The 26,019-nt window shown below is 47.0% G+C and overlaps 1 protein-coding gene across 1 annotated transcript in view; it reads right to left on the reverse strand.

Moving 5' to 3' along the window:
* Positions 1-5,987: 5,987 nt before the first annotated feature.
* Positions 5,988-26,019, reverse strand: part of PIGU (phosphatidylinositol glycan anchor biosynthesis class U) — a 52,422-nt gene continuing 32,390 nt past the window's right edge. The window contains exons 11-12 of the mRNA XM_063960235.1: positions 11,476-11,618; positions 5,988-8,454 (exon numbers count right to left, since the gene is read on the reverse strand). Of these exons, the coding sequence (XP_063816305.1) occupies positions 8,341-8,454; positions 11,476-11,618 (257 nt within the window). The 3' untranslated portion in view covers positions 5,988-8,340. The remainder of the gene's footprint in view (positions 8,455-11,475; positions 11,619-26,019) is intronic.

Below are 26,019 nucleotides of genomic sequence, written 5' to 3' on the forward strand. Positions count from 1 at the left end.
TTTATAAGCACCATGTGCTGACCAATTGTTATAACATATCTTACTTACAACAGTGAACAAAGCCAGTATTTGGCTGCCACGGCCATGATTCAGATTTGCAGTCTTTAGGATAATATCATTATAAATAATAGTAAGAGAAAGTGTATATCCATGTTTTAGACATGGCAAGGAAACTGCTTATTAGTAATTGCTGGTGTCTTACTCATGCAGACAGACAATACAAAAAATACAAAGACAGACAACTTGCGCGACTCAGTAAATAGCACTAAGGTGTCTCTATAAATATATATCTGGCCAAGTGCAGTGCACGCCAGCAATATGCCTGATCCCAAATTCCCCTTAACACCCCTGCGCCTTCAATGGAGGAGAGATGTAACACAGGAAATTCTGGAAATACAACAGGAAAAACAACAGGAAGCATGGTTAATATGTCCCCATGCTCACAGTATAACACAAAGTGCCGACTTATAATTATGTAGGCAGATTTAATAAACATCTTATGTTGCACTCAAACCTGCACATATAACTTGTATCCTGTTTTAACAAAGACTTCATAGCCTATTGTAATACATATGCAGCGCTGCTGTATTCCCTTTATCAATAAGAGTTGACTCATGAGCTTTTATCCAGTTACCCTGACATTTCCGTGTTCAGGGAACATCACTGTGGCAGCAAAGTTACTCACTAGGCTATGGAGCCTACCTTTTGACTCTCATATGTGTGGCCCCCCCCCGTGCTCCGTGTACCGTTCTCTATACACGGAGCCGGCTATGGTGGAGAGAGAGCCCAAGCGGCATCGAGGGCCGGGGAGCGCGCTGTATAGAGCCGTGGAGCGGCCTATGCATAAAACCATGTGGCCGACGCGGCTCAGAGCGGCGGGGGAGACAGCCTAAACAGCGGCGCTGGAAGCGGTGGCGGGCGGCTGAAGGCAGCGGCGGGCGGCCACACACACAGTATCCCACACAGTGGGGCGGCAGCGTGAGCTGACCGCCCCGTTCAACATACCTGGACCCTGTGGTGAGGGCTATGACGGGCCTTCTCTGTAAGTTACGTCCAGCCTTTACTGCAGGTTTTAGTCCTGCACATGGTAGTGAGGGAGCTCTTTTTAGAGAGGTCCGACACCCACAGCTGCTAAAGCAGCCTTCACCATCCCAGACCCACGCCTATTGGAAGGGGGGAAGGGATGTGGTAAATCGTTGAAAAAAGAAAAAACTTAGAAAAAATTCCAATGAAATGTGGACAAACTCCACAAGCCTTCTTACTGTGTCGAGCACAGAAAAAACACTGAGGTACTCAGGGATATGGAGGGGAGGTGTAGTTTCAAAATTAATTTATTCAGTGCCTTCTTCCTGTGGAAGCCGTCCATATCCCAAGAGTACTCCAGTGACCCCTAGTGGATGAAAAAGAAAAGAAATTTCAGATTCCCAAAAGGAATTTAGGCAGCTTACCTTTTTCCAAAAAAGGTGGGAGGTCACCCCGCATTTTAGACAGGGCTCTGTCATAAAAGAGAAAAGGTGTTTCTCCCTCCGCCTGGAATTGCTTCACTTAAGGAGCCGACAGACCGCAAGTGAGTGAGGTGATCTATTGATGTGGCCAATGGGACACTACGCAAGCCTACCATTGTCTGTGAGTGGGTGAGTACTGCTATTGAAAAGTGGTCAGAAAACTTGTCATTAGACATTGACACAATAGATGGAGACGAGATACTCCTGACGTTAGCTCATATCAAAGACGCTGCTGCGCACGTACTAGAAACCATTAAATATATTGGTTTCTTGGGATCAAGAACTGCTACCATAGCAGTATCGGCTCGGAGGGCGTTGTGGATTCGCCAGTGGAATGCTGATGCAGATTCCAAAAGAAATATGGAGGCTCTCCCGTATAAAGGTGAGGCCTTGTTTGGTGATGGGCTGGATGCGTTAGTCTCGGCGGCTACCACAGGTAAGTCGACATTCTTGCCTTATGCTCCTACACCGGCGAAAAAGACATATCACTCTCACATACAGTCCTTTCGGCCCAACAAATACAAAAAGGCCAAAGGTTCCCCATTTTTTGCAGGTAGGGGAAAAAGTAAAGAAATCCGCAGCGTCTCCCGGATCGCAGGAGCAGAAGTCCACCTCTGCTTCTGGCAAATCTGCAGCATAACGCTGGGGCTCCCTTGCGGGAGTCCGCTCGGGTGGGAGCACGTCTGAAACTTTTCTGCCAAATCTGGATTAAATCTGTCCTGGACCAATGAGTCTTACAAATAGTGTTCCATGGGTACAAACTAGAGTTTCAAGACATCCTCCCATGCCTATTTTTCAAATCGACCTTGCCAGCTTCTCTTCCAGGAAGAGAGGCAGTAACAACGGCAATTCAAAAATTATGTCAGGATCAGGTCATTGTCCTGGTACCCTTGGCACAGTAAGGAGAAGGTTTTTTATTCAAGCCTCTTCGTAGTTCCGAAGCCGGATGGCTCGGTCAGACCGATTTTAAACCTGAAAAATCTGAATCTCTACCTGACAAGGTTCAAGTTCAAGATGGAATCCCTGAGGGTAGTGATTTCCAGTCTGGAAGAGGGGGACTTCATGGTGTTAGCAGACATAAAAGATGCTTACTTGCATGTTGCCATTTATCCTCCTTACCAAGCTTATCTGAGATTCACAGTACAGGATTGCCATTACCAGTTCCAGACGTTGCCGATCGGACTCTCCACGGCACAGAGGGTATTCACAAAGGTGATGGCGGAGATGGTCCTCCTTTGTTAAAAAGGAGTCAATATAATTCCTTATCTGGACGATCTCCCGATAAAAGCAAGATCCAGGGAACAGTTGGTGCAGAACATCGCACTCTCCCTGTCAATACTCCAACAACACGGTTGGATCATGAATTTTCCAAAGTCGCAGTTGGAAAAGACGACAAGATTGTCCTATTTAGGGATGATTCTGGACACAGAAGTATGGAGAGTATTTCTTCCAGTGGAAAAGGCTCTGGAAATCCAGAAAATGGTCAAACAAATAATGAAACCAACAAGCGTGTCGATCCATCAATGCATTCGGTTGTTGGGGAAAATGGTAGCGCCTACGAGGCCATACAGTTGGCCGATTTCATGCCAGAGTATTCCAGTGGGACCTGTTGGACAAGTGGTCCGGATCCCACCTACACATGCACCGGAAGATAGTCTTGTCGTCAAAAGCCAGGATTTCGCTCCTGTGGTGGCTACACAGTTCGCACCTACTAGAGGGACGCAGGTTCGGGATTCAGGACTGGGTCCTGGTAACCACGGATGCAAGTCTCCGAGGCTGCGGAGCTGTCACTCAGGGGGAAAGCTTCCAAGGAAAATGGTCAAGTCAGGAAGCCTGCCTTCACATAAACGTGCTGGAATTAAGAGCCATTTACAACGGCTTTCAACAAGCGGTACATCTTCAAGATCATCCCGTGCAGATCCAGTCGGACAATGTAACAGCAGTCGCGTACATAAACAGGCAGGGCGGAACAAAAAGCAGAGCGGCAATGGCAGAGGTGACGAAGATCCTCCTCTGGGCAGAAAGACATGTTAAGGCTCTGTCGGCAATTTTCATTCCGGGAGTAGACAACTGGGAAGCAGATTGGGAAGCAGACTTCCTCAGCAGACACGATCTCCATCCAGGAGAGTGGGGCCTCCACCAAGAAGTCTTCGCAGGGGTGACAAGTCTTTGGGGAGTTCCTCAAGTAGACATGATGGCATCTCGTCTCAACAAGAAAGCTTCAAAAATATTGTTCCAGGTCGAGAGACCCTCAAGCAATAGCAGTGGATGCGCTAGTGACCCAGTGGGTATTCCAGTCAGTGTATGTCTTCCCTCCACTTCCGCTGATCCCAAAAGTTCTCAGGATCATAAGAAGAACAAAGGGTTCGAGCAATCTTCATTGCCCCAGACTGGCCAAGGAGGGCTTTGTACCCAGATCTTCAGGAGTTGCTCATAATAGATCCTCGGCCTCTTCCTCTTCGCGAGGACCTGCTGCAGCAGGGGCCATGCGTGTATCAAGACTTACCGCGGCTACGTTTGACGGCACGGCTGTTGAGCGCCGGATCCCAGCCCGAAAGGGTATTCCAAAAGGAAGTCATTCCCACACTTATTAAGGCCAGGAAAGGAGTAACGTCGAAATATTACCACCGTATTTGGAGAAAATGTGTCTTGATGTAAATCCAAGAAGGCTCATATGGAAGAGTTTCAGTTGGGACGTTTTCTCCATTTTCTGCAGGCTGGTGTGGAGGTGGGCCTTCGATTGGGGTCAATCAAGGTCCAGTTTTCGGCCATGTCAATTTTCTTCCAAAAACAATTGGCCGCTCTTCCAGAGGTTCAGACCTTCGTGAAAGGGGTTCTGCACATCCAGCCTCCATTTGTGCCTCCAGTGACACCATGGGACCTTAATGTGGTGTTGCAGTTCCTTCAATCGGATTGGTTTGAGCCTCTACAAGAGATAGAGTTGAAGTTTCTCACTTGGAAAGTGGTGATGCTTTTGACATTGGCATCCACAATGCGGGTGTCTGAATTGGGGGTCTTGTTTCACAAGAACCCTTAGCTGATCTTCCATGAAGATAGGGCAGAGTTGAGAACTCGCCAACATTTTCTTCCAAAGGTGGTTTCATCTTTCCACATAAACCAACCTATTGGGGTGCCAGTAGTTACTGACACGTTCACTGAGTCAAAGTCTCTAGATGTGGTTAGAGCTTTGAAGATTTATATCACTAGAACAGCTAGGATACGGAAAACAGAGGCTCTGTTTGTCCTGTATGCTCCCAACAAGATTGGGTGTCCTGCTTCTAAGCAGACTATTGCGCGCTGGATCAGAGTTACGATTCAGCATGCACATTATACGTCTGGATTGCCGTTACCTACGTCGGTGAAGGACGATTCTACTAGGAAGGTGGGCTCATCCTGGGCGGCTGCCTGGGGGGTCTCGGCATTACAACTTTGCCGAGCAGCTACTTGGTCAGGGTCAAACACATTTGCTAAGTTCTACAAGTTTGACACCTTGGCCGATGAAGACCTCAAGTTCGGTCAATCGGTGCTGCAGGGTCATCCGCACTCTCCCGCCCGTACTGGAGCTTTGGTATAAACCCCATGGTCATGAAGTGGACCCCAGCATCCTCTAGGACGTATGAGAAAATAGGATTTTGATACCTACCGGTAAATCCTTTTCTCCTAGTCTGTAGAGGATGATGGGCGCCCGTCCCAGTGCGTACTTTACCTGCAGTTTTGTTCATTAGAATTACACATGTTGCATTATATTAGTTTCAGCACGTTGCTGTAATTGGTTCATGCCTGTTGGCATGTGTTATGTTGAATGCCATGTTGTGCGGCATGGTTGAGGTGTGAGCTGGTATGTATCTCACCACTAGTATTAAAGTAAATCCTTTCCTCGAAATGTCCGTCTCCCTGGGCACAGTTCCTATAACTGAGGTCTGGAGGGGCATAGAGGGAGGAGCCAGTTCACACCCATTGAAAAGTTTTAAGAGTGCCCATGGCTCCTGCGGAACCGTCTAATCCCCATGCTCATTAAGTCCTCTACGGACTAGGAGAAAAGGATTTACCGGTAGGTATCAAAATCCTATTATACGGTAGCAATGAGAGTATGAAGACAATAAAAAAAACCAGATAAAGCAGCCCATCTCAACTAAGCAAAAGAAACTGAGATGGTCTTTGTTTTATACCAGATTCAGTCAAAAATTATTGACCAATAGTTACAAAAATATAATCCTATCCACCTGGGGACGCATGCTGAAGGGGAAATCTCAGGGATTTAAAATAGAGAAACAAAAGGAACCACTGTGTTTTACTCGTAAGTCTTGCAAACGTATAAAATATCACACTGGCTGGATATGCTGGACAATCCGGCATGCCCAATATTTTCAGATTGGTCGGCCACATACATGCTGCAATATCTGGCCAATCCACTGATCTTGGTCAGATCGGCCACATAATTGTAGTGTGTATACCCAGCATTAGTAAAGACAGGAATCAAAAGCTAGTACAAGTATTTTTATATTTTAAAATAAGTGTATCTCCTCTCCCTGTAAACTCAACCTGGAACAATCTAAATTAGCAATCGGACATTTCAAATTGAAAACATTTCTTCTCAAAACTGGGTAATTGTCCAGTGGGACATTATAATGTCATTTTTGGGGCTAGCAACTGCTCAGCTTTATCACTGTTCTCACAAGGATGTCAGACTGACAAGAGGATATTAAATTCTACCCTCGCTTTTTACTTGATTGTCCATGCCACAATTGCTACGCGAGTGTTTATGAAGAGTTTAAAGTTGTTTGGTCAAGTCCTGTATCCTATACACATCAGCATCCCAAAACGAACATTCTTTATTTTACTTAGATGATTCAAAAATAAGTACTCTGTTGTGTGTGGTGTTTATATGTAATAAGGAGTCATTTAAAAACTGAACAGTAGATGAAAAATTGTTGTTGTTGCTTCACCACACACAAACAATAATGGGAAATGTTTAGATTACATCAGTCTAACAATCTAGACAGACATTCATAAAGCACTGTAAACCATGCTTTATACATACTGTACTCCCAGTCTACCCTTCTTGCATGAAAAAGATTAGCTAGACAAACATAACTCCAGATGTTGCTTTACAGCCGATTTATTTAGGTCCCACTTCCCACAAATAAATAAAATTTGCAAACTGAACACAAATATGAAAAAAAAAAAAAAAAAAACACACAAAAACAGTGCATATTTGAATAATTCTGTCAAAAAAGGGTCCATTGCAAATTGTACCATTTAATCACATAGCAACTGAAAGTCAGACTGGTTGCAAACCTCGCCCATGAACAGATTTTAAACAAAAGAAGTACAGCATAAATAATTTCTTTTAGTGGCCAAGAGTAGCCAGCGTCATTTTACAAAGGTAGCTACACAAGCCTTTCTGGGCCAGTAAAAGAAAACAATGCAGTTTCTTTGGTTCACAAACGTCTGTCAGACAATGCCCATCTGACATAACCCAAACAGTGCATGTTTCCAGATTTAACAGTTTTGATTTTTTTTTTTTTACTAACATTGCTCAAAAGGAGTAAAACTGCACTAAATCATAAAAAACAAAATCAACAGTAAAAGTATCTGTCCCAGTGGTTCTCAGCTTCAACCCTTTCCCAAATGGTCATGTTTAGAGGATTAATTGTGTGTAAGCAGGTGAAGCAATTAATAACATAGCAAAACAGATTAATCTGTGCATGATGAAAGAAAGTCACAAAACATGATGTGTTGGTGGTACTTTGAGCAAATGTTATTAAAAACCCTCCATGGCTGAATCAGAGAAAGATTCATCTGTTACTAACCAGCTGACAGTGACAGGAGGGGAAGGCATTATGAAGGGTCCAAGGTAGGTTTGAAAACCTGCTGTTGTCCATTGTGGAACCTACGGGGTTAAGTGCATCATTAACCAATGAAGAATTTCAGTGCAGTAAGTAAGGGCAGTACCACTCTGTGGATAGTTAACGTAAAGGAGAAAAAAGTATTTGTTAGCACGCTCATCAATACTTTCAGTAAGATATGCATCCAGTGTACAGTGTTCTACAAGCATCATAGGCCACCCATATTTCTCCACTTGATTATATATACCTAGATGCCAAGGCTGTCCGTTCAACCACAGTCGAGAGCCATAGCTTAATTTTGCCTGCTCTAGAATATTACACACTGTGAGCATAACTGTTTAATGATATATAATAGAATGCCACATAATAATCATCTTTATGGTAATACTAACACAAACAATCTTTCCTGGCAATTAAAATTTATAAGAATGCCGAATTCAGTAGCTGATTTTGACTCTCTTAACCCATATGTGCGTTATTATTAATGTCTGTTTTATACCTGTTTACAAATGTATTTTTTAGAAGACTGGCATCTGTTGTAGAGGAAAATAATTGCAGAAGGAGGACTCTTACTACAGCACCAAATGTCCACTTGCATCCTATCCAAGCGTGCTGCACCTCTTCCCTTTGCCATATACTATCAGCAGCTTCGGCCTATACAGCACACACGTTTGTCGCCTCCAGTTGACTGCCTGATCTTCTCCAATAATGCAGTTTCTTTTTTCACCAATGCTTCATGCTTAGCAGAGATGTAAATTGCAGCATGTCTGTTAGAAGGGTACGGTATATCTTCCATGCCACTTAATCTTGTCAAAATCATCAAACTTTTTAAAAATATTAATACACCATCCTCCTGCCTGTTCTTTAGAATATTTGGAGGGACAGGCTTGAGGTGGAACTTACTGTCTCTCAGCCCCACAGGAGGGCCCTGCCCCCATCATAGCATGTCCCTCCCCATAACAAGCCTTATAATGTCCATAAAGGATTTACTTCAAGATTAAAGTGGCTTCAGTTCCATCTTTCTTTGTTAGGTAGAGACCATGATGGAGGTGGTACTCCCTCCGTAGGAATGCATAAAAATAATCAGACACCAGCAGAATCTGAAAAAGGGGGATAAAGAGACATGTCTAAATAAAGATCTACTAACTTTCAATATGCGAGTTACTCAAACAAAGGATATAAGGCTTGCTTTATACGGGTACTCATTATAGAGTCCAACACACAAGACGGTCTAAGAAGTTGCTTCTGAAATATTTGAAAGCTGATTTTATGTTTTTTTTGTTGTTTTTTTTAAATAACCCGGTGACAATTTCCTAACTTAGGGGCTATATTCAATTGCGGTCGAATTGCCGAAAAACTGGTAATTTTTCGACACAAAAAACCTGTCGAATTTGATTCGACAATTCAATACAGTACTTTTCGACAAAAAACCTGCCGTTTCATTTTCGACTTTTTGCAATTCGACATTTTTTCAATTCAACATGTCTGCAATGTTAAAAATGCGGCTTTTCGACAAAAGTATATTCAATTGAAGAAAGTCGATTCGACAACAGTGCTTTTCGACAGTCATTTCGTCAATTTCATTCAGCCTCATTTTTCTGTCGTGATCTAATAATTTTTTTCTAAAAACGTGTTTTATGGTGCTTTTTTTTTATTGCTAATAGCATATCTATTTATATTTGAAGGGATTATCTACTTGGTTTGTCTATTTAGGAGCCACAAGTATTATTTAATCGATTTTTTTGAAATAAATTTTTTTTTTTTTTTTTTTTTACTAACTACAATAATATGGAGAGATCAGTGCATGTTTTTCAGTTGGAAGGGGTGTGAAATGGTTAAAAATCACCGGGCTCCACTAGCCAGAGAGATAATGCCACAGCCGGGGGACACTTTTATACCGGTACCTGCGGCCGTGGCGTTAAATCCCAAACTAGTCACCCCTGGCCGGGGTACCCTGGAGTGGGGACCCCTTAGATCAAGGGGTCCCCCCCTCCAGCCACCCAAGGGCCAGGGGTGAAGCCTGAGGCTGTCCCCCCCCATCCAAGGGTGGCGGATGGGGGGCTGATAGCCTTTTGTGACAAAAAAAAGAATATTCTTTTTTGTAGCAGAACTACAAGTCCCAGCAAGCCTCCCCCGCAAGCTGGTACTTGGAGAACCACAAGTACCAGCATTCGGGGGGAAACGGGCCCGCTGGTACCTGTAGTTCTACTACAAAAAAAATACCCAAATAAAAACAACACACACACCGTGATAGTACAACTTTATTACATACATGCACACCAACATACATACATACTTACCTATGTTGACACGAAGCAGTCGGTCCCCTTCTCCACGTAGAATCCACAGGGTACCTGTAAATAAAATTATACTCGCAACAATCCAGTGTAGATCGGTCCTCTTCTATTTGTAATCCACGTACTTGGCAAAATAAAAAAACAAAAAACACGAACCACGCACTGAAAGGGGTCCCATGTTTACACATGGGACCCCTTTCTCAAACTGGCAGGACCCCCCGTGACTGCTGTCAAAGAGGGTCCCTTCAGCCAATCAGGGAGCGCCACGTCATGGCACTCTCCTGATTGGCTGTGCGCGTCTGAGCTGTCAGTCAGGCGGCGCACTTGAGATACAATGTAGCGCATAGGCGCTCCATTGTATCCAATGGTGGGAACTTTGCAGTCAGCAGGGTTATGTGGGGTCACTCTTGTGGTCTACCGCTGACCGCAAAGTTCCCACCATTGGATACAATGGAGCGCCTATGCGCCTGACTGACAGCTCAGACGCGCACAGCCAATCAGGAGAGTGCCATGGCGTGGCGCTCCCTGATTGGCTGAAGGGACCCTCTTTGACAGCAGTCACAGTGGGTCCCGCCAGTCGAGGAAAGGGGTCCCATGTGTAAACATGGGACCCCTTTCAGTGCGTGGTTCGTGTTTTTTGTTTTTTTGTTCTGCCAAGTACGTGGATATCAAATAGAAGAAGACCGATCTACACTGGATTGTTGTGAGTATAATTTTATTTACAGGTACCCCGTGGATTCTACATTGAGAAGGGGACAGACTGCTTCGTGTCAACATACGTAAGTATGTATGTTGGTGTGCATGTATGTAATAAAGTTGTACTATCACGGTGTGTGTGTGTGTATTGTTTTTATTTGGGTATTTTTTTTGTAGTAGAACTACAGGTACCAGCGGGCCCGTTTTTCCCCTGCATGCTGGTACTTGTGGTTCTCCAAGTACCAGCTTGCGGGGGAGGCTTGCTGGAACTTGTAGTTCTGCTACAAAAAACAATATTTTTTTTTGTTACAAAAGGCCTTGGGGGGGGCGACAGCCTCGGGCTTCACCCCTGGCCCTTGGGTGGCTGGAGGGGAGGGGGGGGGGGGGGGGGGGACGACAACTTGATTTAAGGGGTCCCCACTCCTCCAGGGTACCCCGGCCAAGGGTGACTAGTTGGGGACGCAGGGACCGGTATCAAAGTGTCCCCCGGCTGTGGCATTGTCTCTCTGGCTAGTGGAGCACGATGCCGATGTTAAAAATACGTCTTTTGTCCCCCGTATTATTGGCACCAGGACCAGGCGCAGAGCCCGGTGCTGGTTGTTAAAATACGGGGGAACCCCTGTCATTTCCCCCCCCCGTATTTTTACAACCAGGACCGGCTCAAAGAGCCCAAGGCTGGTTATGCTTTGGAGGGGGGACCCCACGCATTTTTTTTCAGGATTTTTTTGAACACTTTTGTGCCGTCCATGAAGTCGAATCCAGGCCGCCCACTATTCGTCAATTGGTCCGTTTTTTGACAGCGGGACCGTCGAATCCGTTATTTATTGAATATGTCGAATTCGGGTCCCGGCGGGAGGGTTTCGCCTGTCGAATCCAAAAACGGCCAGCCGGAATTCGACCGCAACTGAATATACTCCTTAGCCTCCCCTCCTAACCTAATGGATTGGGGCGTACAGTATATGGGTAGACTAAGTGTTGTCCAATAATACCAGGGGCCTACCTTATTGTGTGTTTGTTAGGAATTTACAAAGTATGCTTAAGGAGATAGACCGGCTTGTGTGTCTGACAATCAACACTACATTAAGGTTTAATGATCTCATTTACTGTTAAGTTAAAGACAAGACTCACCTGTCCCACATTAAATGAGAGTGTGATGGCATAGTAGAAGTTGGAGTTGGCACTTCCAGCATATATCCACAGGTGCCAGAGAACTGGGAAGAGAAGTGAGCACACCACCAGCATGCAGGAGACTATGAAGATATTACGCAAGACTGCAATAATGACACAAGCATGCAAAGATTAGAAAACAGAAATAAACATACATGTAGAAGATGCAGTAAGCAACATGAACTAGACAGTCTATTGTTATAACATTGTACATACTTATTTTCTTCTAAAATGGGGATTTTTGTTTACTTACCGTAAAATCTCTTTCTCTGAGTCCATCTGGGGGACGCTGCGCCGTTACTTGTGGGTTAGAGGTGTGTGGTAGTGGAGATTGGCACAGAACTATCAAAAGCTGACTCCTCCCCCCTCTAACCCCTCCCATCTCCTTCCTGCTCAGCCCTGATCAGTTAACGTTTAGCCAAGCCAAAGGAGATAGACCAGAATAAAAAATTAACCAATTAAACCAGACAAACTATGGGAGGGATCGCAGCGTCCCCCAGATGGACTCAGAGAAAGAGATTTTACGGTAAGTAAACAAAAATCCCCATTTCTCTGTCCTCCATCTGGGGGACGCTGCGCCGTTACTTGTGGGATTTCCCAAAGCAAGCTAATGAGAGGAGGGAGACGTTGACGGCATAGCCGTCTGTAAAATACGACGCCCAACAGAGGCAGTCTCCAAACTAAAAGTATGAAACCGGTAAAACTTTGTGAACGTATGGACTGACGACCAGGTCGCCGCCCTGCATAGTTGCTCAACAGATGCACCACCGCGAACAGCCCAAGACGCTCCAACTGCTCTAGTCGAATGAGCCTTAATTGAGTCAGGAACCGAAACGCTTGAGGACACGTAAGCCTGTCTGATGGCCGAAGTTATCCAACGGGCCACAGTGTTCTTAGAGGCAGGCCAACCTCGTTTGGGAGCATCAATCAATACCAGCAAGGAATCCGTACGACGGAAAGCCTCCGTGCGAGACAAATAAATACGTAAGGCCCGAACAACATCCAAGAGAGCCAAATGGGAATCCTCCCCCTGAGAAGATGACGGATTAAAAGCTGGAAGAACGATGTCCTGATTTAAATGGAATGCTGAAACAACCTTTGGAAGAAATGAAGGCTTTGTCCTCAGCACCACCCGATTTTCATGAAACACTAACAAGGGTGGCCTGCAAGAAAGAGCCGCCAACTCAGACACTCGTCTAGCTGAGGCAATTGCCAACAGAAAAACAACTTTTTGTGTTAGATAACGTAGTTCCACAGATTCTAGAGGTTCAAATGGAGACTTTTGAAGAGCCTTAAGTACCAAGTTTAAATCCCAGGGAGGAATCGGAGGAACAAAAGGTGGTTGAATTCGAAGTACTCCCTGCAGGAATGTTTGAACCTCTGGAATGATTGCTAATTTCTTTTGAAAAAGGACCGACAAGGCCGAAACCTGACCCTTCAGGGAAGAAAGTTTTAAACCCTTGTCAAGACCCTCCTGGAGAAAGGAGAGCAGGCGAGGAAGTCTAAACAAATGCGGAGTCAAGTTCCTTTTCTCGCACCAAGCAATGTAAATACGCCATACTCTATGGTAAATGCCAGAAGTCACCGGCTTTCTAGCCCGAATCATTGTCTGAACAACCGCACGAGAAAGGCCCTTTGCCTTCAGAATGTTGGATTCAAGAACCAAGCCGTCAAAGCCAGCCGATTTAAATCTGGGTGGCGACAAGGTCCCTGAAGCAGAAGATCTGGTCGCAGAGGGAGGCGAAAGGGGTCTCCGACGACCATGCTGTTTAGAAGAGTGTACCACTGTCGGCGTGGCCAATCCGGAGCCACCAGAATTATTGCAAGGCCTTCTCGCCGAATGCGTTGGAGTAGACGTGGGAGCAGTGGAATTGGTGGGAACACGTAACCCAGCTGAAATTGCCACGGAGCTGTTAGTGCATCGATCAGAAATGCTTGAGGATCCTGAGTTCTTGATCCGTAAACCGGAAGTTTTTTGTTGAGCCGTGACGCCATCAGGTCTAATTCTGGCACTCCCCAGCGATCCACTAGAGAAAGAAACACTTCCTGGTGAAGTTCCCACTCTCCCGGATGAATCGTGTGACGACTCAAAAAGTCTGCTTCCCAGTTTTCGACTCCCGGAATGTGAATGGCTGAAATCACGGGAATCCAACGCTCCGCCCACGTGAGAATCTGAGCAACCTCTCTCATTGCGGACCAGCTGCGAGTTCCTCCCTGTTTGTTGATGTAAGCCACTGCCGTGGCATTGTCGGATTGCACCCGAACTGGATGGCCCTGCACCATGGTCTGAATCCGAATGAGAGCATACCGGATCGCTCTCAATTCCAGAATGTTGATTTGTAGTTTTGACTCTTGATTGCTCCAGCGCCCCTGTAAATGATGAGTCTGGAACACTGCTCCCCAACCGCTGAGGCTTGCGTCCGTGGTTACCATCATCCAAGACCAGACCGTGAACGGCGCACCCTTCCTCAGATTGTGACTGTGAAGCCACCAGTAGAGCGACTGACGAGTTCTTATCGACAAGCGTATCAACTGCAGTTCGAGGCGCGAATCCGTCCGAGTCCAACAGTGGAGAATCTGAGCTTGAAGAGGTCGGGCGTGGAATCTGGCGTATGGAACTGCCTCGAATGAGGCTACCATCTTGCCCAGTACCTGCATGCATCTGAGGACTGATACTGCCGGCAATTTTAACAAGGTTCTGATTCTGGCTTGTAAGTCCTGAATCTTGTCTGTAGGAAGAAACACCTTCTGGCTGTTGGTGTCGAATAGAAGACCCAGAAAAACCATTTTCTGTGACGGGAGTAGAGATGACTTTGGAAAATTGATTATCCACCCGAAAGACTGTAGAGTCTCTATCGTTAGACGCAGGTTCTGAGTGAGAATCTCCGGTGACGGGGCCTTGATCAACAGGTCGTCCAAGTATGGAGTGATGTTGACCCCTTTGCAACGGAGAACTGCGACGACATGACCCAGGACCTTCGTAAACACCCGGGGAGCCGTAGAAAGACCAAAGGGAAGGGCCCGAAACTGAAAATGCCACGGACCTACTGCAAATCTCAGAAGTGATTGATGTCCTGTCCAAATTGGAACATGTAGGTATGCGTCCTTTATATCTATTGAAGCCAAATATTCCCCTGGCTCCATGGCTGCGATAATGGAGCGAATGGATTCCATCCTGAATTTCTGGGATGAAAGGTACGGATTGAGGGCTTTTAGATTTAGAATGGGTCGAAACGAACCGTCCGGCTTGTCTACGAGAAAAAGACCCGAGTAAAAGCCCCGACCTCTCTGAGGAGCTGGGACCGGAAGGATTACTCCATTTTGTAATAGTTTTGCTGTTGCCTGAAGGAGAGCCTGACGTCTGGAGGGGTCGTCTGGGAGAGGCGTCACAATTAGTCGGGCTGGGACTGCTTCTTCGAAATCCAACATATATCCTCTGGAAATGACCCCTATTACCCACCGATCCGGTTTCGATAGGAGCCACACTTCCCTGAAGTGAAGTAAACGAGCCCCAACCTGTATTGATCCCTCCAGAGGGCCCGAAGCGTCATGCCTCAGGCTTGTCGGCAGGCTTACTGGACGGTCTGCGAGTAGCCTGAGCTCCTCTACCTCTGAATGATCCCCTTCGTGGAAATCTGGAGAAGGGTCGAAAGGACTGGAAATTACCTCTGCCCTGCGTACGAAAGGACCGAAATCTTGTAGGCTTTGGTTTGTTTGGAGCAGACGGAAGGAAAGGGCTCTTTCCCCCCGTAGTATCTGAAATAATTTTCTTTAACTCTGATCCAAAAAGAAATTCGCCTTCAAAAGGGACTGCCGTCAAGGTCTGCTTTGAGTCCGAATCAGCATTCCAAACCCTAAGCCAAAGAGATCGTCTTGCGGATACTGTTAAGGCAGAAACACGGGACTGTAGCGCCACCGAATCCAATAATGCTTCACCCACGTAAGTAAGGGCCTCAGAAATCTGTTCTGCTAATTGAATGGCCTCCGACGGATCGTCTGACTGCATCCCAGATACAACCTGTGCAAGCCACTCATCAACGGCTTTAAGCACCCAGGCACTCGCCAGAACTGGACGGAGAGAAACACCTGATAAGGAAAACATAGATTTTAGTAATGCTTCTATCTTCCTATCGGTAGAGTCTTTTAAAGTCGCAGACTGTACTGACGGAATAACCGTAGCTTTTGCTAAATGCGAAATAGGGGCGTCTACCTTTGGGGCGGTTTCCCAAATTGTTGTATCCTCTTCTGTAAAAGGATATAGAAACTTTAACTTTTTAGGCGCCTGGAAACGGGAATCCGGTTTTAGCCAGGGTTCTTTTAAAATATCCGCAAAGTGCGAGTAAGAAGGGAACGCAGTAACCTGTCTCTTCTGTCGTTTAAAGAAAGAGGAAGAAGTCTCGGCTACTGCCTCATCCTGAATATTAAGGGTCTGACGAATGGCTTCTATTAGTAGCCTAACACCTGAATTAGTAGATAAATCCTCATCTTCCCAAGCCGAATTTTCGTCCCCTTCAGGATCTACCTCCCCTTCTTCCAATGGAGATGTCAGAGTATCCAACTCCTCTCCTGGAAATGCAATAGCGGGTAACGGCTGCGTTCGCTTAGAAGCCGCCGAACTACTGGCCGAACTTACAAATTTATTTACAGACTGAGTCAAATCAGTGAGACATTTTCCCATATTCTGGGCCCACAGCGGTTCCACCTGAGTCTGGGCCAAAGCTGCTTCCGACCTTGACTGACGCAAATCTGAAATTGCGTCCACCATGGCCTTGACCCAAGGGGGCATTGACTGATCTGTGGATCTGCCCTGCTGATCTGCCGCTGGTGCACCAGAGCATGATGTACAGAGGGTCCCTGCGTCAGCACTCCCCTTAGCCAGCTTTGTGCCACATTGTGAACATGAGAAATAAACCACTGAGGTTGTTTTTCCCTTAGTAGGTTTCTCTGGCTTGCTGGTCATCTTTACTCTGGTGAACTATGTCCCCCAAGTTGTGTTAAAAAATATCTGAGATTCAACCCACTAGACTTGCTCTTTGTTAATATGCTGCTCTAGCCACCAGACTAGAGGAGACACTGTGATCCCCCTCCCCCCCTTTTATACTTGCGGTTTTTATCCCCCTGTGTATGTAATCCTCCTCCGTAGCACAGCGTCCCCTGTGTGCAGGCAGAGAAGATGGCGCCGTGACCAGCCGTGCGCGCGCGCGGGCAGAGCTGAGCGGGAAGACGGCTCTGCCCGCCTGACGTCATTCTCATCTCGTCAAAAACCGGAAGTTCGGCTCCCGTGCGCCGCTACACAGAGCGGTTGTCACGGCAGCCAAGTAACGGTCCAGGGAGTGAATAACACCCTCCCGGACCTAACACAGTCCTCCACCTCACATTTCACCCCAGATCAGCCTCCGTGCTGTCTGTGGGTGATCGCGCGCTCGGGGGGGGGGGGGGGGGGGGGGGGAGGGAGGGGAGGAGGAGTTTGGTAGTCCCAATAAATTCACCATTAATAATAGGAAATAGGGACATTAATAATAGGAAATAGGAAATAGGGACAGCCCAATACTGTCAATGACAGATTGTGGCTGTCCAGTACCTGATGCTGCTGTCTTCTCTCTTTCTCTGAAGGCCCCAGTGACCGAAGGTATAGTGGCCTCCCTGCAGCAGTCTGGAATGGGATACTAACCCCTTCCACTGTTATACCTGTCACCTGTAAACAGGGACTAGGTATTTGTGAAAGAAGAAATAATAAAAAAAAAAAAAAATTCCTAAAGAGAAATCAAAACTGTGTCTGTACTCCACAGGCACAAAACTAAAACTGATCAGGGCTGAGCAGGAAGGAGATGGGAGGGGTTAGAGGGGGGAGGAGTCAGCTTTTGATAGTTCTGTGCCAATCTCCACTACCACACACCTCTAACCCACAATTTTCTTCTAAAAAACACAATTTTCCACCACCATACTTGTATCTTTCAAGACTAAGGAGATGTATCAAACCTTCTACAGGAAAAGTGGAGGTGTTGCCCATAGCAACCAGATTCTAGCTATAATTGGTCTAGTACATTGTAAACAATAGTATCTGATCAGTTGCTATGGGTAATACCTCTGCTTGTCCTATCAGATACTAGCTATTTGATAGAAATAATGTTCTATATAAATTATAGCTAGATTCTGACTGGTTGCTATGTGCAACACCTCCACTTTCCTTTTTAGAAGGATTGATAAATCTCCCATTTGGGGCCGGATTCAAATGTTCCACCCTCCCTCCCCCTATCGCGCCCGCCCGAGGTATTCTAAGGTTACTGCCGATGGGTGCAACAATTTTATTTCAGCTTGCTACCCCCAGAGGTAGCGAGCTGAAATGCATGTGAAGAGACACGTTTGTGGGCCCAAACAGGTCTCTACACAATCGCGCCCACTACTTTAGTCGGGTTTAGGCGCTTGACGTGCCTAAACCAGACTGGAATGTGCGCGATCAGCGCAATAACGGGGCACATTTGAATATCGCCCCTCTATCTCCCGTCACTTTAGACAGGAGATGGCAGGTGCGATATCATTTGAATCTGGCCCTTAAGAGTGCAAATATTCTAATCACACACTAGCCTCGGTGGCTGGGATGGGGGGGGGGGGGGTTTGGGGAGGGTAGAGTGGAGAGGGAGTTTGGTGCTGTTGGGAAAAAATTAGTAACCATTTGGTGCCCAGACCCTCTTCAGGCTATACCCGGTGTTCCCTGTGCCCCCTAATGGACGAAAGAAGAAAAATGGAAGCTAGCCAATATAGTAATCTGTTAAGAGCTCACAGCACATTTGCGTTACATGTATTGTGTTACTAAGTAAGCCATCTGTAACAAATCTATGTCTTCAATTAACCAAAATTCTACTCCTTCATAGCCTAGCAGAGTCCACAAAACAAACACAGGGGCATACTCAATTTGACCGCGCACTACGGCAGGCTCCGTAGGCTGTGAGCAGAATCTGCCTTCTGCAGATAACATGCGGAAGCCGCTGGTATCCGCTCCGACACCTAACAGGATCTGCCCCATAGTGTTTAAGTACAAAATCCCTTTCAAATATTTTGACATTTCAGTGAATGTGTTTCTAACTTTATTCACTAACAAATACAATATCAATTATTTTATCACAACAGCCAGACCAATTCTCTATCAAAGGGGAAGGGGAGCAAAAACAAAACGATATACTGTATGTAGGGCATACACTGTAAAATACTGACACCTTCTGCCCCCCCCCCTGCAATCCAGTGGAAGTCCACTACGGACCTTTTAACTCCCCAGTGCAGTGGTTTTCAAACTTTCTAGAATCATGGCGCCCTAGAGTATCAGCATTTTTCCTCTGCACCCCAGGCTAAAATTTTTATTATTGATAAATTTGAGAAAAATAGGATTTTAAATTGCCTACCGGTAAATCCTTTTCTCGTAGTCCATAAGGAATACTGGGACACTTAGCACAATGGGGTATAGATAGGGTCCAATGGAGCCGTCGCACTTTAAAACTTCTAACAGGGTTTGCTGGCTCCTCCCCTCTATGCCCTCCACCACAGCTCAGTCTAGGAAAACTGTGCCCAAAGGAGATGGACATACTTTAGAGGAAATATGACCAGACAACAGGTGGTGAGAGTAATGAACCAACACAGCAGAACAACCAAACCAGCAACAGCTAGTGAGCAAAACAGCAACAGGTGAGTCAAACAATTTTCACACAAGAACAAACTTGCAGGAAGTGGAAGCACAGAGGCGGGCGCCAAGTATACCTTATGGACTACGACAAAAGGATTTACCGGTAGGTAATTAAAATCATATTTTGTCGAACATCCATAAGGGATACTGGGGACACTTAGGTGCTAATTCAGAGTTGATCGCAGCAGCAAATTTGTTAGCAGATGGGTGAAACCATGTGCAGTGCAGGGGGGGTAGGGTACGGACAGGGGGGAGGGGGGGGGGGGTTCAGATGTAACATGTGCAGGGAGAGTTAGATTTGGGTGGGTTATAGTGTTTCTGTGCAGGGTGAATACTGGCTGCTTTATTTTTACACTGCAATTTATATTTCAGTTTGAACACACCCCACTCAAATCTAACTCTCTCTGCACATGTTATAGCTGCCCCCCCTGCACTGCACTGCACATGGTTTTGCCCAACTGCTGACAAAATTGCTGCTGCGATCAACTCTGAATTAGGCCCTAAGGGGGTCATTCCGAGTTAATCGTAGCTGTGCTAAATTTAGCACAGCTACGATCATCTTCTCTGACATGCGGGGAGACGCCCAGCACAAGGCTAGTCTGCCCCGGATATGTCAGGCCGCACCCCCTCCCCGCACAAGTACAAAAGCATCGCACAGCGACGATGCCTTTGTACTTTTAGAGTAACTCCCGGCCAGCGCAGCTCCTGCGGCTGGCCGGGAGTTACTTGTCGCTGCCAGGGTCGCATCGGCTGCATGCGACATCACGCAGCTGCTGCAGCCCGACCCCAACAGTCGGACCACGCCTGCATTGGACGGACCGCGCCCCTAAAATGGCGGACCGCCGTGCCGCCCCCTCCCGCCCAGCGACCGCCTCTGCCTTTGGCTGTCTGGCATGCGCCGGCGCAGTGCTGACCCGGTCACACCACTGCGAACAACTGCAGCGTGCGATCGGGTCGGAATGACCCCCTTAGTACGATGGGGACGTCCCAAAGCTCCCAGAACGGGTGGGAACGTGCTGAGACACCTGCATCACTATGTCCGAAATGGACATCCTCTTTTGCCAGGGTATCAAACCTGTAGAACTTGACAAAAGTGTTTGTCCCTGACCAAGTAGCGGCCCAGCATAGTTGCAAAGCCAAGACACCACGGGCAGCCGCCCAGGAAGATCCCACTGACCTAGTAGAGTGGGCCTTGATATGACTTCGGAATAGGTAATGCCGGCGAAGCATAGGCCTGTTGAATAGTAAGCCTAATCCAACAGGCAATAGACTGTTTCGAAGCAGAACAATCCTTCTTGTGAGCATCATAGAGCACAAAGAGGGAATCAGACTTTCAGACAGCAGCTGTCCTCTTGACATAGATCCTCAGGGCTCGCACCACATCCAAGGACTTCAGAATGAAAGAAGTGGCCGAAGCAGCCGGAACCACGATAGGCTGATTCAGGTGGAAAGCAGAAACCACCTTCGGCAAGAACTGCTGGCGAGTCCTGAGCTCTGCTCTATCCTCATGAAAGAGTTCAGAAACACGCCTGGCCGAAGCTAAGGCCAACAGCATAACAGTCTTCCATGTAAGGTACTTGTCCTCTACCGACATTAACGGCTTAAACCAAGAGGACTGCAGAAAGGTCAAAACCACATTTAGATCCCAAGGTGCCATAGGAGGCACGAAAGGAGGTTGGATGTGAAGGACACCATGTAGAAACGTCTGGACTTCAGGTAAATCAGCCAATTTCTTCTGGAAGAAGATGGACAAAGCGGAGATCTGTACCTTAAAGGGAACCCAACCGTAGGCCCATGTCCACACCTGCTTCTAAGAAACGCAGAAAACGTCCCAGGTTGAAATCCGCAGAAGGATACCTTCGGCCTTCACACCAAGAGACATACCATTTCCAGATATGGTGGTAATGAGTCTATGTGACAGCATTCCTGGCTTGAATCATGGTTGTAATAACCTTACCCGGAATACTTTTTTCAGCTAGAATGTTCCGCTCAACCGCCATGCCTTTAAACGTAGCTGCCGTAAGTCCGGGTAGACGAACGGACCTTGCTGAAGATCTTCCCGCAGAGGTAGAGGCCAAGGGCCGTCTATGGCAGTGGCCAGAAGATCTGCGTACCAAACTCTCAAGAAGGGTACACACCTAAAAACTTATCTGTCTGGTCAGAAAAACAATCCGGTAATGGATGGGAGCAAATGACAATCAACTATTTGCTCCCAAATGCTGGAAAATGGTCAAAAAATTATTGTTTGGATAAATTTGTTAATTCAAACAGATTTAACCAATTTGTCTGAATGATCATTTCTGTTTTCAAGCGCTTGTCAGCCAATGGCTGATTGTCATTTGCATCCATACATTACCAGATTTTTGTTCTCGCCAGACAGATTGGACAGATAAATCTGCGAGTGTGTATGCACCTTGAGGCCAGTCGGGGGCAATCAGAAGTGCCTGAACCCCTTCCCTTCGGATTCTTTTTAGAAACCTGGGAAGCATCAGAATCAGAGGAAACCGGTACACCAGCTGGTAGGCCCAAGGAGTCATCAGTGCGTCCACTGCCACCGCTTGAGGGTCCCTTGTCCTGAAGCAATAGCACTGGAGCTTTTTGTTGAGCCGAGAAGACAGATCAACCTGTGGATAGCCCAGGTAGGGGACAATGTTCACTCCCTGAATCCAGAGTAGGAACATCATTTCTGCCATCACCTTTGTGAAAACCCTTGGGGCCGTGGATAGGCCAAAGGGTAGTGTTCGTCCAGCAGAGCAAACCGGAGGTAGGCTTGGTGAGGTGGCCATATTGGAATATGGAGGTACGCATCCTTTATGTACAGAGAGACTAAGAACTGAGATCACTGCTCTCAGAGACTCCATTTTGAATTGGAAAACTTGCATATATGGGTTTAACAATTTTAGGTTCAAAATGGGCCTCACGGGACCATCCGGTTTTGGTACCACAAACAGGCTGTAATAACAACTCTTGCCCCGTTGGTGCAGTGGTACCCTGTAGCATGAGGCACATGTCCTCGGAAGCCGGTAAGCCCAATTTGAAAAACCTGTGAGGAGAACTCTCGAACTCCAGCTTGTAGCCCTGGGAGACCAGGTCTTTCTCCTAAGCATTCTGGCAGGAGCTTTCCCAAATAAGGCTGAAGAATCTCAGCCGAGTTTCCACCCTGAGGTCCCCCATGATCCCGGATTCAACCCTGGTCGAGACCTGGGATGAAATCCCGGGATGCTCGTCCCGGGAAATTGTTCCTGTACCCTTTCACACTGAGCAATTTCCCAGTTTGATGGGTGTTCATGTGCTATAACCCGGGAAATTTTTGTCAGTCTGAAAGGGTTATAACCCTCAGGACCATTGTCCTGTCAGCGGGATCCAACTCAGTACCTCCAGAAGGCTGGTGTCTGTCACCCCCCAGCATCCCTCGGTGCAGGTCGGCTGTTGCTCAACAGCCTACCTGAAAATAAATGTTTAAAATAAACTGAAGCAAAATTCTCTGGAGCTCCAGAGTGTGCACCCTCTCCTGAGGGCTCATTTTTCTAAACTGAGCTGTGGGGGAGGGCATAGAGGGGAGGAGCCATCACACCCGGTTTGAAGTTTTAAAGTGCACCGACTCCTTTGGACCCCATCGTACTAATTGTACCCAGTATCCCTTATGGATGTTAGAGAAAATATATTACGTTAAGTAAATTGTGACTACCTGTCATCCTTCGGGACAGTTGTGCTTCTGACTGTCCACATGTTTTATGATTGGCAGCCACTAGCACTGGTTTTACTTAACACTTTGACCATAAGTGTAATTTTGTCCGGGACCAACAACCTGACGCACCCCTGCAAGAGCCTCATGGCACACTAGGGTACCTAGGCACCTAGTTTGGGAACCACTGCCCAAGTGGTTTATCACAATAAAACTTTTGTATAGCTGCATCAAAAGTATTTCACAGACCAATTCTTAGGGGTGTATTCAATTGTTTGAAAAGTCAGTTGGGAGTCTGTTTATTCCTATCTATGAGACAGGAAAAAACAGACGCCCAACCGGCTTTTCAAACAATTGAATATCCCCCTTAGTTGGTTACTGGAATTGTACACTTTAAGCTGCAATTTCCAAACCTCAGTCCTGAAGGCACACTAACATTTTAAGGCTATCCAAGCTTGAGCACAGCTGGTTTAATCACAATAAACAAGGCACTAATTAAGTCACCTGTGCTCAAATATAGCTATCCTGAAAACCTGGACTGTTAGTGTACCTTGAGGTATGAACACTGCACGCGTCCTGTGTGACTTGCTCAAGGAGATGGGCAATATTAATGCTAGGACTTCTGCCTTGGCAGTGTCGGCGCGCAGGGCCTTGAGGTTGCTTCAGTGGATAGCGGACGCAGAATCCAAGCACAGTTTGGAATCTCTCCCCTTTTCTGGGGAATGGCTCTTTGGGGTTGAGTTGGATATGTGGATTTCCAAAGTCACTGCAGGGAAATCCATGTTTCTCTCCTCTGGGGCCCCGCCGGCTAGGCGTTCCTACTCGGGGCCGTCTGTTCAGTCCTTTCGGTCTAACAGATTTCGATCTAGGGCCAGAGGTGCCTCCAATGCAGCTATAGGCACCCGAAGTAAGACAAGAAGATCTGCAAACACCGGTTCTCAGGGACAGAGCACCAGTTATGTTTCCACTAAGTCCTCAGCATGATTGTGCCCACCCACCCCGAGGGGATCTCGACTGCGTCACTTCAGCCGCGTTTGGGAGGTTTCCTGCCAGGATACCTGGGTCAGGGACCTCATTTCTCAGCGCTACAAGCTGGGAGTTAGACGGTGCTACTCCACAACAATTTTTCAAATCAAGCTTACCAGCTTTGGAAGATACTCAAGTTACGTTGCAACAGGCCATCCAAAAGTTGGTCCAGTCCCACGTCATTGTACCACAACGAGGAAAGGGTTATTACTCCAACCTGTTTGTGGTACCGAAGCCGGATGGTTCGGTAAGACCCATTTTGTATCTACAGTCCTTGAACCCTTACCTAAAGGTTTTCAAGTTCAAAATGGAATCCTTGAGAGCAGCGATTGCGGGCCTGGAAGAACAGGAATTCATGGTTTCCTTGGATATCAAGGACACCTACCTTCATATTCCAATTTGGCCACCTCATCTGGCTTATCTGAGGTTTGCCCTACTGGACGATCACCACCAGTTCCAGGCACTGCCCTTCGGCCTGTCCACAGCTCCGAGGGTATTCACAAAGGTAATGGCGGAGAGGTTTCAGCTCCAGGTCCAGGGGGTCAATGTTGTCCCTTACCTGGACAATCTCCTGATAAAAGCAAGATCCATGGAGCTTTTATTGTTCATATTGACCGCACTATCCAACTTCTGTTACACCATGGGTGGATTCTCAATTTACAGAAGTCCCACCTGGAGCCAACTCAACGGCTCCTGTTCCTGGGGATGTTACAGGATACTGTGGCCCAGAAGGTGTTCCTCCCGGAGGACAAAGCGATTACACTTCAGGAGATGGTCCGCATGGTGCTCTGACCTGCTCGAGTATGCATCCATCTTTGCATAAGATTGTTGGGAAAGAGGGTTGCCTCATACAAGACAATCCAATATGGGAGGTTCCATGCCAGAACATTTCAATTGGATTTCCTGAGCAAGTGGTCCGGATCACATCTACAGATGCACTGGATGATACGTCTGTCACCTCAGGCCAGGATTTCCCTCCTGTGGTGGCTGTAGTCCTCCAATCTACTGGAAGGCCGAAGTTTTGGGATTCAGGATTGGACCCTCCTCACGACGGATGCGAGTCTGAGAGGATGGGGAGCTGTCACCCAAGAGGTTCAGTTCCAGGGAAGATGGTCAGCCCACGAAGCCCTCCTTCAGATCAACATTCTGGAACTTCGGGCGATCTACAATGCTCTGCTTCAGGCCTCTCCTCTGCTCAAGGATAACGCGATCCAAGTACAGTCAGACAAGGCCACAGCTGTGGCGTACATCAATCGGCAAGGAGGGACAAAAAGCAGAGCCTGCATGCGAGAGGTGTCAAAGATACTCCTCTGGGCGGAAAGAAATGCAAGAGCAATGTCAGCAAATCTTCATTCCAGGAGTGGACAACTGGGAAGCGGACTGAGTCGTCACAATCTCCACTCGGGGGAGTGGGGACTCCACCATCAGGTGTTTCAGCAGATCATCAACCGGTGGGGTTGCCCACAAATAGACATGATGGCTTCTCAGCTCAACAAGAAGCTTCACTGGTACTGCTCGCGAACCAGGAACCCTAAGGCGAGGGCAGTATATGCACGGATGTCGCCTTGGCCTTACCGGCTGGTCTACCCGTTTACTCAGATTCTGTTGCTCCTAAGGGTGCTCAAGCGAATCAGAAATCAGGGAGTCCAGGCAATTCTGATTGTCCCGGATTGGCCTCGGAGGGCGTGGTATGCGAATCTTCTGGACATGTCTGTCAGAGACCCTTGGCCTCTACCACTAAGAAGAGATCTTCAACACGGGCCGTTTGTCTACCCGGACTTACAGCGACTTCGTTTGACGGCATGGAGGTTGAGCGAAACATCCTAGCTCACAAGGGCCTTCCCAAGAAGGTTATTGCTACCATGGTTCAGGCCCGGAAACCTGTGACGTCAAAACACTATCATCATATCTGGAGAAGATACGTCTCTTGGTGCGAGGAACGCTCGTATCTGCCTGCAGAGTTCCACTTGGGACGTTTCTTACGTTTCCTGCAGGCCTGTGTGGATAAGGGCTAACGTCTGGGTTCCGTTAAGGTCCAGATTTCAGCTCTTTCAATTTCCTTTCAGAAGAAATTGGCAGTGTTGCCAGAAGTTCAGACCTTCTTGCAAGGGGTGCTCCA

Source organism: Pseudophryne corroboree, chromosome 3 (assembly GCF_028390025.1).
Source record: "Pseudophryne corroboree isolate aPseCor3 chromosome 3, aPseCor3.hap2, whole genome shotgun sequence".
In the NCBI taxonomy this organism is placed as follows: domain Eukaryota; kingdom Metazoa; phylum Chordata; class Amphibia; order Anura; family Myobatrachidae; genus Pseudophryne; species Pseudophryne corroboree.